This window comes from Microdochium trichocladiopsis (assembly GCF_020744255.1).
Source record: "Microdochium trichocladiopsis strain MPI-CAGE-CH-0230 chromosome Unknown B0I36scaffold_1, whole genome shotgun sequence".
In the NCBI taxonomy this organism is placed as follows: Eukaryota; Fungi; Ascomycota; class Sordariomycetes; order Xylariales; family Microdochiaceae; genus Microdochium; species Microdochium trichocladiopsis.
Window position 1 is genome coordinate 1,232,115 of NW_025763544.1, and position 13,136 is coordinate 1,245,250.

The 13,136-nt window shown below is 55.3% G+C and overlaps 4 protein-coding genes across 4 annotated transcripts; 1 reads left to right on the forward strand and 3 right to left on the reverse strand.

Moving 5' to 3' along the window:
- Positions 1–268: 268 nt before the first annotated feature.
- Positions 269–3,099, reverse strand: B0I36DRAFT_357330 (uncharacterized protein; the record flags this gene model as incomplete). Its single annotated transcript, XM_046157783.1, has 3 exons — positions 269–2,085; positions 2,143–2,464; positions 2,542–3,099. 3 exons carry the CDS (start codon positions 3,097–3,099, stop codon positions 269–271), a joined length of 2,697 nt encoding a protein of 898 aa, XP_046018017.1.
- A 690-nt stretch (positions 3,100–3,789) lies between these two features.
- Positions 3,790–5,291, reverse strand: B0I36DRAFT_370858 (methionine aminopeptidase 1; the record flags this gene model as incomplete). The annotated part of the gene is made up of 5 exons (XM_046159955.1): positions 3,790–3,890; positions 3,970–4,516; positions 4,602–4,909; positions 4,973–5,027; positions 5,100–5,291. 5 exons carry the CDS (start codon positions 5,289–5,291, stop codon positions 3,790–3,792), a joined length of 1,203 nt encoding a protein of 400 aa, XP_046018018.1.
- Positions 5,292–7,424: 2,133 nt separating this feature from the next.
- On the forward strand, positions 7,425–9,146 carry B0I36DRAFT_426527 (uncharacterized protein). The gene is given in 3 exon segments (XM_046162394.1): positions 7,425–7,712; positions 7,773–7,793; positions 7,808–9,146. 3 exon segments carry the CDS (start codon positions 7,487–7,489, stop codon positions 9,016–9,018), a joined length of 1,458 nt encoding a protein of 485 aa, XP_046018019.1. The 5' UTR covers positions 7,425–7,486; the 3' UTR covers positions 9,019–9,146.
- B0I36DRAFT_309694 (major facilitator superfamily domain-containing protein) lies at positions 9,131–11,691 on the reverse strand. The gene is made up of 4 exons (XM_046152169.1): positions 11,183–11,691; positions 10,941–11,121; positions 10,303–10,867; positions 9,131–10,127 (listed from the first exon to the last, which is right to left on the reverse strand). The coding sequence occupies exons 1-4, from the start codon at positions 11,537–11,539 to the stop codon at positions 9,314–9,316; spliced, it is 1,917 nt and encodes a 638-aa protein (XP_046018020.1). The 5' UTR covers positions 11,540–11,691; the 3' UTR covers positions 9,131–9,313.
- Between the last annotated feature and the right edge of the window lie 1,445 nt (positions 11,692–13,136).

Here is a 13,136-nt window from a genome sequence, read left to right on the forward strand (position 1 = left end):
AGTTCTGGGCCCCGGAAGACGCCGGGTTAACGCCTCCTTCAGGACACCTTTGAAGCCCTTGATCTACGAAAATTCGTCACATAGCGAATCTCCAGCACAATATAAAGTCGGCAAAAACAAGAACGAGACATCATAGTCTAGTGGGAGCTCTACATTTCATGTGTCCTCGTAAAAACTACATCATACACTAACTGAATACCATGCTGCAACCGAGCACTTCAATCTCACATGTCGATACTCGCCATGATCACTCAAGGTCTTTGTCATCCTATTCCTCGTCGCCACCGTTCAGTGCCGCAAGGTCTGCGAGCAGCCTCGACTCAAGTACGGTCTTCCGGCTGTATTGGTGGCCGCTCACATCTCCGGTCACCAGCTTCCAGATGCCCATGCCACGGATGTCATCAGTGCGCTGATCACCTCCACTTTTCAGGAAGATGCATGGTCGACCAAGAGGCGCACATTTCAGACAGGTGCAGACCTCTTCTCCATTGGAAAGCCGCATCAGATATGGCTCATACTGCGGAACTGAACCCAGGTTCCATCTCTGGACATGTTCGCAGCACTTTGACTGGCTGCCGACTTGTGTGCCGACCATGTACTTGGGGTGGTCGCGCAGCAGCTCGACTAGGCGGTTGTAGTTCGCCTCGAAGGTTGCCGTGCTCACCTCTGTGCCTCCACCGACGATCTGAGGTCTGCCGAACGAAGGGCCTCTCACGCGTGTGACGCGCCAAACCCGGTCGTAATAGTCGAAGTTGTATTCATGAACACGCGGGTGGCATGTCGCCTTGAACCAGTCAGGAGCACCATGCTGCCAGTGCCACGACTCAAGCATGGCGAGGTGAGTCAATGGCTGGGCGACGGGCAGGGTGAGACCAGCAATGACCTTGGCTGCATGGGACATGTTTGATGTGACTTCTTTGGCTCTTCCGCCAGGTTGGGTGAGGTATTGGATGTGGTTGAGACCGTCTTTGGCCCCTTTGTACTGGATCTGCACCGCAATGTCTCCAGTCCGGTCCCAGATGTCACCCTCGATCGGGCCCGGAACCGGGACAGATGCGACTCGATAAGGGTGAGGGCCCCGGCCCTTGACGTAGGTTTCCCAGGTGACCGCAACCATCTGGCCTTCTTCCAACTGTGAATGGTCTCCGATATTGTACTGCATGTCGCCTGGTCCAGGGTTGATGCTGTATGTGAGTCCTTCTTCCTTGCTGCCGCTACTCTCACTTTTGTACACCTTGGATAAGGTCGGACGCAAGTACATGTACTTGTAGACCACTCCGTTCTTGTCGCATACCGGAAGGCGGATCCATGACAGGGCCTGGAAGAGCTGGCTGCGCTCCATGGGCATCGACCAGTTCTGACCAATGACAATCTCACCAGCAGTGGCAGCTGCGTGAGTCTTTGTGTCAGACTCCGGAAGGCCGATGGCCTTGCGTGCGATGTGGTGGGAGTCCCGCAGAACCTGAGCGATGGGGAAACAAAACGCAATACAAGCCAGGCGCCCAAGGCTGTCCTGTTCCAGAGTACCATGGGCAAGGGCCTGGCCCATTCTGAGCAGTTCGGGATTGACCGAGTCGTCGTAGGAAACCATGCACTGCTCGGCTACATAACGACCGCTCGTGGTGTTGAGAATAGTCGAGTGCGGAGGCATGGAGAGCAGACGGAACATGCGGAAATCGTGCTTGTTTAGCTGTGTGAGCATGCGGCTGACCTTGTAGTGGGCGTTGATAGTCTGCTGCGAGCCGAAGATGTAGCCACAATGCATCTTGTAGCAATCGGCCATGTTCTTCGTGGCTCCGTCGTAAGCGCCCCAGACCACAATGTCGCGCGCGGAGATGCCGGGGGTGAGGTTCAAGACGGACGTATCCTCGACGACCTTGCCGCTGGGCAGCACGATCGAGTCAGCGCGGATGTCGCTGCCTTTGGGCACGACCGCACGCTCTCGAATGCCATAGATGTGTTCCTCAAACTTGTCGCACTCCTTTGAATCTCGCTGAGGATCAAAGGCCTTGAGCTTTTCGTACATGTCGCGTGGGTGAACAGGACCATCTCCGAGAAGATCCCAGGTGCCGGCATGCTGGGAGGCTGGATGATGGTTAGCAGGATCAGCAGGCGTTGCAAGGTCTAATGCAAACCGCATACCTTCGATGAGCGACGCGATGATCTCGTGCCGTCGCTTTTTGTCGTTCATGGTATGGAGAACAGATTCGTCGAGCTTGAACTTCTCGCCAAAGGTATCGCTGTTTCCAACGATCGTCTGAAACCAGACATCATGGAGCGTGTAGAACGGCCCAGCCTCAGGGATCTCGACCTCAGGCAAGTTGACGTCGGAGACGAGATTCTCCACGCTGGCGGGGATGCGGGCTGGCTTTCCCAGACGGATCTTGCTGGCAAGGGTGATGCCCTCTCCAAGGCATTGCCAGCCGGGCTGCTGAACGCCATCGACAGATACGCCGCGTTGGCCCTGAACAAGTTTGGGTTAGCATCCTCTCCGGGACGAAACACGGAACTAAAGGACAAAGCAGCACGCCAAAAACGTACTGTAAGTCGAATCTTGACACTCTTGTTTGGATTGCCTCCAAGGCGACCACCATACAAGAGTCTGCCATCCTTGCCAACGAGGTTCTTTGTGACCCAGACGTCACCTGTTGTGGTGCTGTCGAGTACAAGGGGCAAGTTGCCATCCTCTTCATCCTTCTGAAAGAGCGTGAGGCCGATGGTGTTCAGAATGTGGGACTTGAATGCATCGACCCATTGCTTTGACGCATCCTCCACGACTTTGAAGGTGTACCACTCGCCATCCGCATCCACCATGGGCTGGAAGCGGTAGGATTGTGCCCAGGACTTTTCCGGTTCGTTCCAGGACGCAGGTACGGCGAAGAGGCTCTTGTGTGTGAAAGCGGGCGCCTGCGGTGCGACGGCGAGGACCTCGGGCTCGACAGCTCCAGCGCTGAGACTGTAGGAGGCGGCGGCGGCTCGGGCCGGCGATGCTGCCGACGGTCCAGCGTTGCTGACAGGCGTTGCGGCGACAGGACCAGCTGGCTGTGTCGCCTTTCTGCCGCCACGACCCTTCTTCTTGCCTTTGCCGCGAGGGGCCATCTTGAGGAGGCACAGATGTTGTGAGATTGGTTGTGTTTTTGAATGTGAAGTGAATGTGAGGTGTGTGTGAAAGAATCCGTCTCGGTGCGTTCGCTGCGTTGTCTGGTTCTGATCGATGAGACAGAGGTTAGCAGACGACGAGCAGAAAGCTTGCTCGAGCTTGTCTAGTAGAGCGGGTGGGTGTCAGTGCCTCCTACCATGAAATCAGACTTTAATAATCCTGTAAAAACTTGGCAAGACCTTGGCCGCCCCAGAGTTGTCTTTTTGTAGTTGTACTGCAGTGCAGGGAGGCCGAGCGTGTAGACCACCTGGGCAATATCAAATGAGGACCCAGCTCGCAACACAGCATTCACAGAGGGAACCGCATTTACACAGCCAAAAGCACGTAGGATGTGTTCTGCAAGGCTCGATTCGAAGCCGGGCCAAAGAGATTCCACCCTTGGCCTGCACAAATGCCTCCTTGTCGGTTTATGATCTTGAGGTTGCCCACTCTAATGCAACGCAAAACACTGTTTTCATCATATACGGACGATTCAAACAACAAACCACACGGTCGGATGTATGGGAATAGGATGCAGCGATTCGGCGATTTCGGAGCAGGGTTTGCCTTATCGACAGTCTTGGATAATTTGATTGTACGCTCTACAAATGCACCATCCGTAACCAGAATCATCAGTAACGCCGTCCGAATCAGTTTGCCACAGTTGGCATGGGAATTGGTCCACCGGGCGAGTCTGGCAGGCGTGCTGTCAGAACCTCGACACCGGTCTCGGTCACCAACATTGTGTGCTCTGCGGTTGGATTGCATTAGCATATCTCGCGAATGGTCCCGCCAGCCATCTATCCAGGTAAACGACCAGGGACACTCACCAAATTGCGCTGTTCTCTTCCCATCCGCTGTCGCATTTGTCCAATTGTCCGGCCATGCCACCTCTCGCGCACTGCCTAGCGTGAGGATGGGCTCGATCGTAAAGGTCATGCCTGGTTTGCACATGCCAACCACTTTGTTCTTGGCGTAGTGCGCAATCCACGGTGGCGGGTGAAACTCAGTGTTGATGCCGTGGCCGCCCCAAGTCGGTATCACTGTGCACTTCTGCGACTTTGCATACTTCTCGACGACCTTGCCAATGTCGCGGAATGGTGTACCGGGCTTGATAATGGCAATCGCTTGGTTCAAGGCCTCGCGGGTGGTCTCGATGATGCGGACCGACTCTGGGTCAGCCTTGGCGCGGTCGCCGATATAATAAGTCTCGTTCACGTCGGCGTGGTAGCCGCCGTGGTAGAGCGAGATGTCGAGGTTGAGAATGTCACCGTCGAGCAGGACCCTCTGGTCAGGGATTCCGTGGCAGACAATCTCGTTGACAGAGGTGCACACAGACTTGGGAAAGTTGTGGTAATTCAAGGGTGACGGGTAAGACTTTTAAGTTGCCATGTCAGAATCGCGCCGGTGGGATACACGTTGATGGTGATGTACAGATCAACCTGCTGCAAAGAAGACTCACCTCGCGCTCGACGCAAGCCTTGTGGCAGATCTCGTCGAGATAATCCGTCGTGACACCTGGCCTGGCCTCCGCGGCAACGATATCGAGCACTTCACGGGCATATCTGCACACCTTGCGCATCGCATCCTGAGCAGCGGCATCAAGAATTTCTATCTTGGTCTTGTGGAGCCGCATCTCTTTTCTGGGGATGCCTGTGACTGCCCAGTCCGGATGCTTAATCGACTTTGGGACTTCCCGTCGTGGAGACAACGGGTAGACGGGCAGCACGGACCCCGAGAAGAAGAACTTGGGAAATGGATTGTAGGGTCCTGCAAGGGATCGTCAGCTTTCGTGAGCCAGGCGCGGGAAAGCATGTGAGGTGAGTTTCATACCATTCTGAGTTTTCGCCTTTACTTGCAGAGCTTTGTGCACGGCTTTGTGCTCAGCCTAAAGTCATTCCTGCATCAGACCTCGATTCAGGAGTTCATGTTTAAGTCGTGCCGGTGTTTGTTGGCTTACCCAGTTCCTCTGGAAGCACTCTTGTGAGCAGAAGAAGCTATCCTTCACCCCCAGCTTGAGGCAGGTTGGGCACTGTAGGGCCCCTGCATCCTTGTCGCAATCTGCGCCGAGACACTTGCGCGGGTCGGCAGCGGGTGCCACCGGTGTCTCGTCCTCGGCTGCCGCGTCCTGCGAACGCGTTTCTGGAAGCATGGCAGAATCGGACGGGCTGATTGTCGTTTGTCGATTTGGGTGTGATGTCGCTGGAAAAGCTCTGCGTGGGCTGCGAGCGGGAGGGGCGGCTGAAGTGGCGCTCGCGCCCTTCCAACGACATTTTGCAACCAAGGACTTTGGAATGTGTTCCAACCACAATGCAACCTCAGTCTTCTCGAGGTGAGATTCAATTCGTTAACACTGTTTGATAACAGTCCCAGGATTTGATCCATATCACAACATCCTTATTTCTCTAGTAAGGCTGATTTTAAGAGATCTCACAATATTCTTGCTCTGAAGCGCTCGCCAGGAATATTGGCTTCTAAACTTGTAGTAACGTCTTTGACCCACAACGAGACTAATTGATTGTGATATCAACCTCTTGGACATTTGGCTCAGAACAGCTGATGACATGGGCACCCCCCAGCCGCCGACGTCAGTGAGCAATCAGTTGTCGCGATGGAAGATTGTCCACCTATCGTCCCGTTTGTCCATTGTCCTCTCGATTTCTGGTCGGTCAACTCGTGACACATCGCAAAACCGGTCAATCTATTCAGTTACAGGTACTGCTGGCCAGGAAACTCGGCCAGAAGGCCGTGGCGTCAGCATGCAAGGTCTGCAACAAGAGTCTCACCAACACTACATTGTTCATCATTCAGTGAAATTTGTTCCATTACTTCGTCAAAGGTCGATACTCCAATGTTTTGGTTCAACGGACGCCTGTCACAACTTGAAGAGCCTCGTTCGAGCAGTGTGCAGCTACCATTACATGGCGCGAATCGCTCCTTCCCGCCCATGCCACAGCCTTGGTCTGCGACTGATGGCAATTATAGCGTGTGGTAGCACTTGCTTTCAGTCCGTCCATCAATTTGCTGCCACATGACGCGCAAGCCGTGCAAGCCGAGGGAGGACCTGTCATCTCTCCCCTGCGCCCCTGTTGTCATCTCGAATCCACCTCCACCTCCAGAGACATCGCTCCAGGATTTGGCAGGAGGACAACACGGATCAGACACGCTGCCATCATGAGTTGCTGTGCCCGCATTGGATGCGGTACGCGCTCAGCTGATGAAGATGTCTTCCCTTTGCCACCGCGACCTCACTCCGTTAGTCGCTCAGTCTCTCCTGCGCCACGCCACGCGCCTCGAAGAGCTCTTTCACCCAACCTCATCATCCCCCCTTCTCCCCAGCTCGACCATCTCGTGACGAACTTCAATCCGCCAGTTTCATTGTTCTTCGACGATTCCGACAATGAAGGTGACGCCAGTCCTGCCGTTCCGTCCAGGAAGACTTACACTCCGAGTCTTGCTGCCCTGCGAACAAAGATCATTAAACGCCTGTCCCAGAAGGCATACTCCAAGAAGGAACCGTATCACAAGGTCGGCGGCAGTGAAGAGGAGATGGCCCGTCGAGCTGAACTCAAACGAGCGAGGCAAAGAAGGATTGAGCAAGAACTTCATAACGATGGCCGCGACAAGATGCCGACAGCACACAACGCAAGACCCCAGCAAGAGGTTGCAGCTACCAAAGAGCCTCTGACTGGCGGCCCACGAGATGCCCTCGAGTTCGACATCTATGCATTGCTCACTGCTACACCAACTGATCATGGCAGAAATGAGAGAGACCTCGCTGACAGTGGTAAAAGTCCAGTTGAAAAGGCCGAAGGCGAACAAACCCACCGTCGTCGAAGCAGCTGCCCAGTCAGCCCACTGCGATTGCCCTCTCCTATGCAGCCTCCGCCGAAGCTGAGAGAATACATCTCGTTGCCTCAAATGCCATCTCAAGGGCCGCCAAAACTCGTGAACGCTGTTGGTATCCACAACACTGAAGGCAGTCTTCAGTACTGGCTGCCAGATCTGGTTCCTGTAGTATTCGAAGATCCTCAGGAGCTCTTTGGCAACACCTTGCGCGAGGAGACCGTGCAGACTTCACCTGAACGGAAGCAGCTCCCACTATTCAACCGTGAGGTAGCTACGACTCAGGTAGCTGTTGAACTCTTGGGTGGCAATCAAGTACTGCCTGAGCTCAGAGTCACTGAACCAGAGAGTTCAGGTGCCAAAGATAACTCATCGGCGGGCTTCGACGACGGCTTCGCATTTGACATTTCACTGAAATCCGATCAGCCGCTAGATTTATGGCTTCGAAGCCAGGGCATTCCACCATTTTCGCTGTGCTCGGGAAAAACAACAGACAGCGTCATGTCAGGCCAGCAAGAAACAGCCCGTTCTGCATCTTCTAACTCATCCATCGACAGCAAATTGCATGCACTACCGCTCAAACAACACCCACAAAATCGACTGAAGCTGTTTCCAACCAGAATGTCTGGGCCAACTAATGGAAGCGAGTCCAGCCATCTGATACTGTCCCCGAATGGCTTGCAGCCTGGCTTGATTGATCACCCTAAGACGGCCATCCAACTATCTGGTCAGTCAAGACCTGGCTCCTCGGATCATATGAGGCCTAAAAACACTGACTTCGGCCTAGGGACAACAACTGATAAGCTAGGTACGACTGCAAAGCAATACAAAAGTTCCATCCCGCTCGTATCTGGTTTGCTAACGTGCCAATAGGAGAGGCTCTACTTACGGAGACCGGCAGAAATAATGAGTCACGATCAAGCTCGTACCAGACAGCTTTCACGCATTTTGACACTCTCAGAATTAAAGACGGCAATCCATCACGACACTGGTGGCAGACTCCGAATGACGACACTCCCATCGAACCAGAATCTGCGAGCTTCAAGCAAAGAGAGTCGGAGCTATTATCAATCGCCACAAGATTTCCAGCTATGAGAAAGCCCCCTTTGATTGGTGCTCCGGTCGTCAGCAAATTCCGCGAAGATTTGGGTTCGAACCAGCGTTTGAGGGAGAATAAGACACCGATGCTGGCAAAGATTCAATCGCTGCTCATGTCAAAATCGCAAAGGAGAAGAGAGTCGTGTGATGACCCGGCGTACAAAGCTCAACGGCTTGTGCGGCCACCGACTCCTGGTTTTGTCCTTAACCGTGAAGGAGACCCAGGTAACCTCAAGAAAGTCCGCCCTTGGAGGAAGTTCGTTGGAGTCAACTACTTAGGTGTAAGACCAGCTTCCGTTCAGCAACAGTCTCTTCCTTGGGGTGTGGAAATCAAGGCGACCGGTGCACAGACACAGCTCTGGGATAAAGATCCTGTCAATTCATCAAGTGAGTCTCACACAGCGGTTGTGGCTGCGCCAAGACGCGTCCCAGATACGACGACGCAGAGATCTCTTCATGTCACATGCCATGAGCTTAGTGCTGAGCAGACCCGTCAAGATGATGAGTTACAGCAAGCCAAGACAAATGATGTGGGATGCCCTCAGAGGTTGAAAGAGATTTTGAGTACTCCGAAGAGAAGCTTTTCTGTCCAGATCGCGAGCGTCCCCGGCGACACGGAGCTTTCACATAGTCTCCAATCGTTTGGAACTGCTCAAGGGTTCGTAACAACGAGAACACAGTCATTGTTGGGAGACAAAATGCCCCGGTTTCCTCCTGGTCAGCAGGAAGAGCCAGCTGGCGGTGGCACTAGCAGTCTGAAAAGGTCGAAGTCTAGCGTCGAGCACAGAGTATCAGTTCGAGAAGCCCGCCCGGACAAATTCATGACTTGGCATAGCGCACCAGCAAGGCAACAGATTCTCTTCGAAAGCACTCTAGAGTTTGGCGTGCAATTGGAAAAGGCCTTGGCAGATGCAAAGCTCATGGTATTGCAATAGATGGTCGAACGGGGGCAGCCGTGATGCTGTATTGAGTCAAGTTTGGACATTAATTTCGTCGTAGTCTGGGCACAGAGTGTTCGCAAGCATGGTTAAAGCCGCGTCTAACGGATTTTGGAAGAAGGAGGCTAGTGCATTATGCCTTTGGCATTTATATAACTATTTGCCTCGCTGGTTTCCTGCAGGGCAAGTCGACGTACAGCTCTTAGATATCTCAATGGCCAAGCTGTATCTTCAAACTGGTTCGTCTTCTAGTTATCTTGTGTCCAATGAGTCTCTTTTTGTATATATATCTCTATGACATACTTCGTGACTTTTCATTCATTTTCTCTCTCGAATTTTCGTTTGTATGCGAGCCGGCAGCGACATGATCACGGCTGACACCAACGTCATCGCGGCCGCCTTGCCCGTCCATGAGCAGCGCTGACTCTCTCCTCTGCCGGATCTGCCTCTGCTCCTCCTCTTTTTTCTCCATCTCCTCCTTCCTCTTCTTGAGCGCGATGCAGAACTTGCTGCGGGCCCGCAGACTCTGGCCCTTCCACACAAAAACGTAAGGGATGACGCACATGAGGGCGCTCAGCCCGCCGAGCATGCTGCAGGCCCCGCTGATGCCCAGCCTGGCGAACATGGGCGTGGTCGCGAGGGGCAGGACGACGGCGAAGATGGAGCGGGCGGACGAGGCGGCGGCGTTGGCGGAGGCGGCGTAGACCTCGTACGCGTCGGTGAGGTAGTTGAGCAGGGCCATGAAGATGAGCATGAAGCCGCACCCGAACGGCAGGCCCGCGAGCATGGGCACCACGAAGGGCACGCCGGCGGTGGTGGTCGGGGTGGGTGGTCTGGCGGACCAGCCGAGCCAGAAGAGCGAGACGACGAAAAGGGGACCGCCCAGGAAGGCTAGGGGTAGGCGCCGGGACTCTTCGCGGTGGGTCCAGCTTGCGTTGCGGGCGCGCGCGCGGGCGAGGTAGCCGTCGTAGAACATGAATATCGGGATCGAGATGAGGGCTCCCGCGCCGATGGGGAGGAAGCACAGGCCGGTCACGCCGGGGGAGAGGTGGTAGACTTGCTGGAAGATTAGAGGGAAGGCTTGGAAGGACATGTAGAATATGGCGCTGCGGGGAGGAAACTTCGGCGTTAGCATTTTTTGGATCTGGCGGTTCTCTGGGTCTTGGGTTACTGCTCGCGCAGGAGAGAAGTGTTGGGATCCCATTGGCACGGAGAAGATGGGACGGAAGGGAGGAATCGTGGGCAAGCTGGCTGAAGAGGAGTGAAGAGTGAAATACTCACTATACCAAGCTCAAGTACAGACAAGTCGCCGTGACAATGGGCTCAGTGACGAGCATCCGCACAGGACGGGTCAGCACGACAGTTATGAGCTCCTTGAAGTCCCGCCGTTCAAGCTCGGCAGCCGAGTACACCTCCGCGGAGGGGTCCGCCTTGCGCAACTTCTTGGCTCGCCTGGTGAGCAAAATCGGTCCGTAGGTCTCGGGGACCAAGTAGATCGGGACCGCCGTCAGGCCAGCATATATCAGCCCGATCCAGAAGACCCAGCGCCAGCCGATGGTCGGGCCGCAGAAGCCAGAGATGATTGGGGCAAATAATGGACCGAAGACGGTGGTCGCCATGAACCACGCCATGGCCCGGCCGCGGGTCAGCGGGTCTCCGTACAAGTCTGCCACGACGCCCGTGACGGCAGGGATCGGGGCGCTGGCGAAGACACCCGTGAAGAAGCGGAAGATGAGGAGAGCCGGCCAGTTCGGGGCCAGGGCGCAGGCCATGGTGGAGACCATGAAGAGAGTAAAGGTGATGCAGAGGACAGGCCGGCGACCGACGTGCTCGCACAGAGGGCCCCCTGGTGTGGCGGCAGTCTCCATATCAGCAAGTGCCGCCTAGGAAAGACAGCCAGTGGCGAGGAAGTGACTTACAGAAGAGAGGCCCGAAGACAAAACCTATGAGGAAGGCCGAGATGGGTAAGACGAGCTGAGGCTGCGAAGTGACACCAAACTCGCTGGCAATGTTAGGGATGGCCAAGCTGGGCAGAGAGGTGCCCATGGTGCTGTTTATGATGCAGGCCATGCACACGATGAGGATGACGACTTTCCTGGCCTGGTCGTGGCACACGAAGTCAGTCTATAGGTCTTGTTTCAGGGTGACCAAGTAAACTGACGTTTGAAAAGTTGTACGGGTTCTCGGGGTCGTCAAGCTCCCAGGCCACGACGAGCTTCTCGTCGCCTGTATCTGTGCCGCTGCTGCCTCCGCCATGGTCACTGGCGCTGTTGTGATTGCTGTCACTGTGGTCATTGCCTAGAGGCAGTCCCCTATCTGCCTCCCTCGTCTCGTATGCCAACTGTGCATCACGCTCGCTGATGCTCCTGGCGAGTTCTGCAAGCCCTGAGGTTGGGGAGCCTTCGCACGACACCCGGGTGGCAGCAGCAGCAGCAGGTGTCGTCACTGGCGGACTCAAGTGGCGTATGGCCTGGCCGTCGTCATCCGGGGCCGGAGGTATGGGCGAAGATGTCGACATTGTGCTCGGTGCGAGGCGACAGTCAATGTCAGGGAATCAACGCGGGACTCCTGAGCCATTATGAGGCTCTGTCCAAGGAAGACGAGGACCAGAAGCTTTAAACAAACAAATTAGACTACGTAGGGGAACATGCTGATTATTAAAGGGCCTGGTGGGCAAGCGGGAGAGGCGCCGAGGGCCGGTGCGGGAGGGTGGAGCGGGCCCATGCCTGGCGGCCGGCGATGGAGGCCCGATGACAGCAACGAGATGGCATTGGAAACAAGAGATGATATGGCGTCGTCTAAGGCCGAAAGGGCGAGAGGCGGCACGCCAGAGCTGTGAAGGCATGCATGCATGGCCTGGAGGAGGGCCTGCGAGGACGGGAGCTGATTGGGCAGGCTGGAGAAGAAGCACGCCTTTTGGGAAGGACAGGCGGAGTCCAATGCAGGGCAGCAGTGGGCACCCCACAGAGCTAGGGCCGCAACCGGGGAAGATGGCGACGCTTGTGGTTGTGGTTATGGTTGTGGTTGTGGGTGAGGGCAGTGGTGTTCCGGGGGTGGGCAGGCGGGCCGGGAATAACCAGGCGCAGATAAGATGCACCCTGAGGCATGCTGCACGGCACCGCCAGTGCTGTAGCGGTATCGGCCTGCGGGCTGGCTGAGGGGATCTGCAATACCGTCACCGCTCGAGGCATGGCCCAGGATAAAGCTTAAGTGCAGCCGCGTGCGTTACGTGATCCAAGTACAAGGCGGCAGCATCGAGCCGGGACGAGAACCCTGTGATGATTAGAGGAAGAAGTCCCGTGCGGTTCGGGCCTCTCTGCGCTGAGACACTGCTGGACAATCCATGGCAGGCACCTGCCGTTACGGGCGTGCATGGTGGAGGGACAACCGTGGAGAAATGAATGAATGCGATGAGCCCGTCTGCTCAAGACGTACACTCAACAACGCCGGCATTGCTTGAGCAGCGCCTTCTTGATGCTGTTGTGTGCAGACAGCACGTACGTGTGTGCCTTCCCACCGACTGGAATTGACGTTCTATCTATCGCACACCACGAGCATGCCTCAAACTTCCTCAGGCTGCCATGCGGTCGCCCATTGACGCCATCACTCGAGGCCCTGCAGATACACTGCAGTCTTTTTGGACCAATCACACACAGCACAGCATCTCTTCGTGGCGGCGTCAAGGGGCTGCCAGTTTGTGTGTGTGGCTGGCCAACTGCACCCTCCTAGAGAGCCGCCTGTGATGTGATGTCACTGCCCCCTTGCAGCCAGAGACACTTGGAATATGCCTCAACACAGCGACAATTGCAACAAGAAAAGTCAATTTTTGTTGTTGCGCAGAGTGACGACGTGATGTGCCATCTTGTACCACGAGAGAGTAGAATTCCCAAGCGGCACAAAGCGCCTGCAGTTGCACAGGCCCCAGTGACAGGCTGTAATTCGCCTCGGACAATAAATATGCCAAACAAACGGCGAGACTTTTGATGCCAATAATGTTAGGACGACTGACGCAAGTTTTCACCGATTGCCTCTAGTTGAGCTGACTGACAGGCGGGATGTCGTCAGCCCAGTTAGTTATCCATCAACGAGGGTGGAGTGTGTGCCTTGGTTTGGCA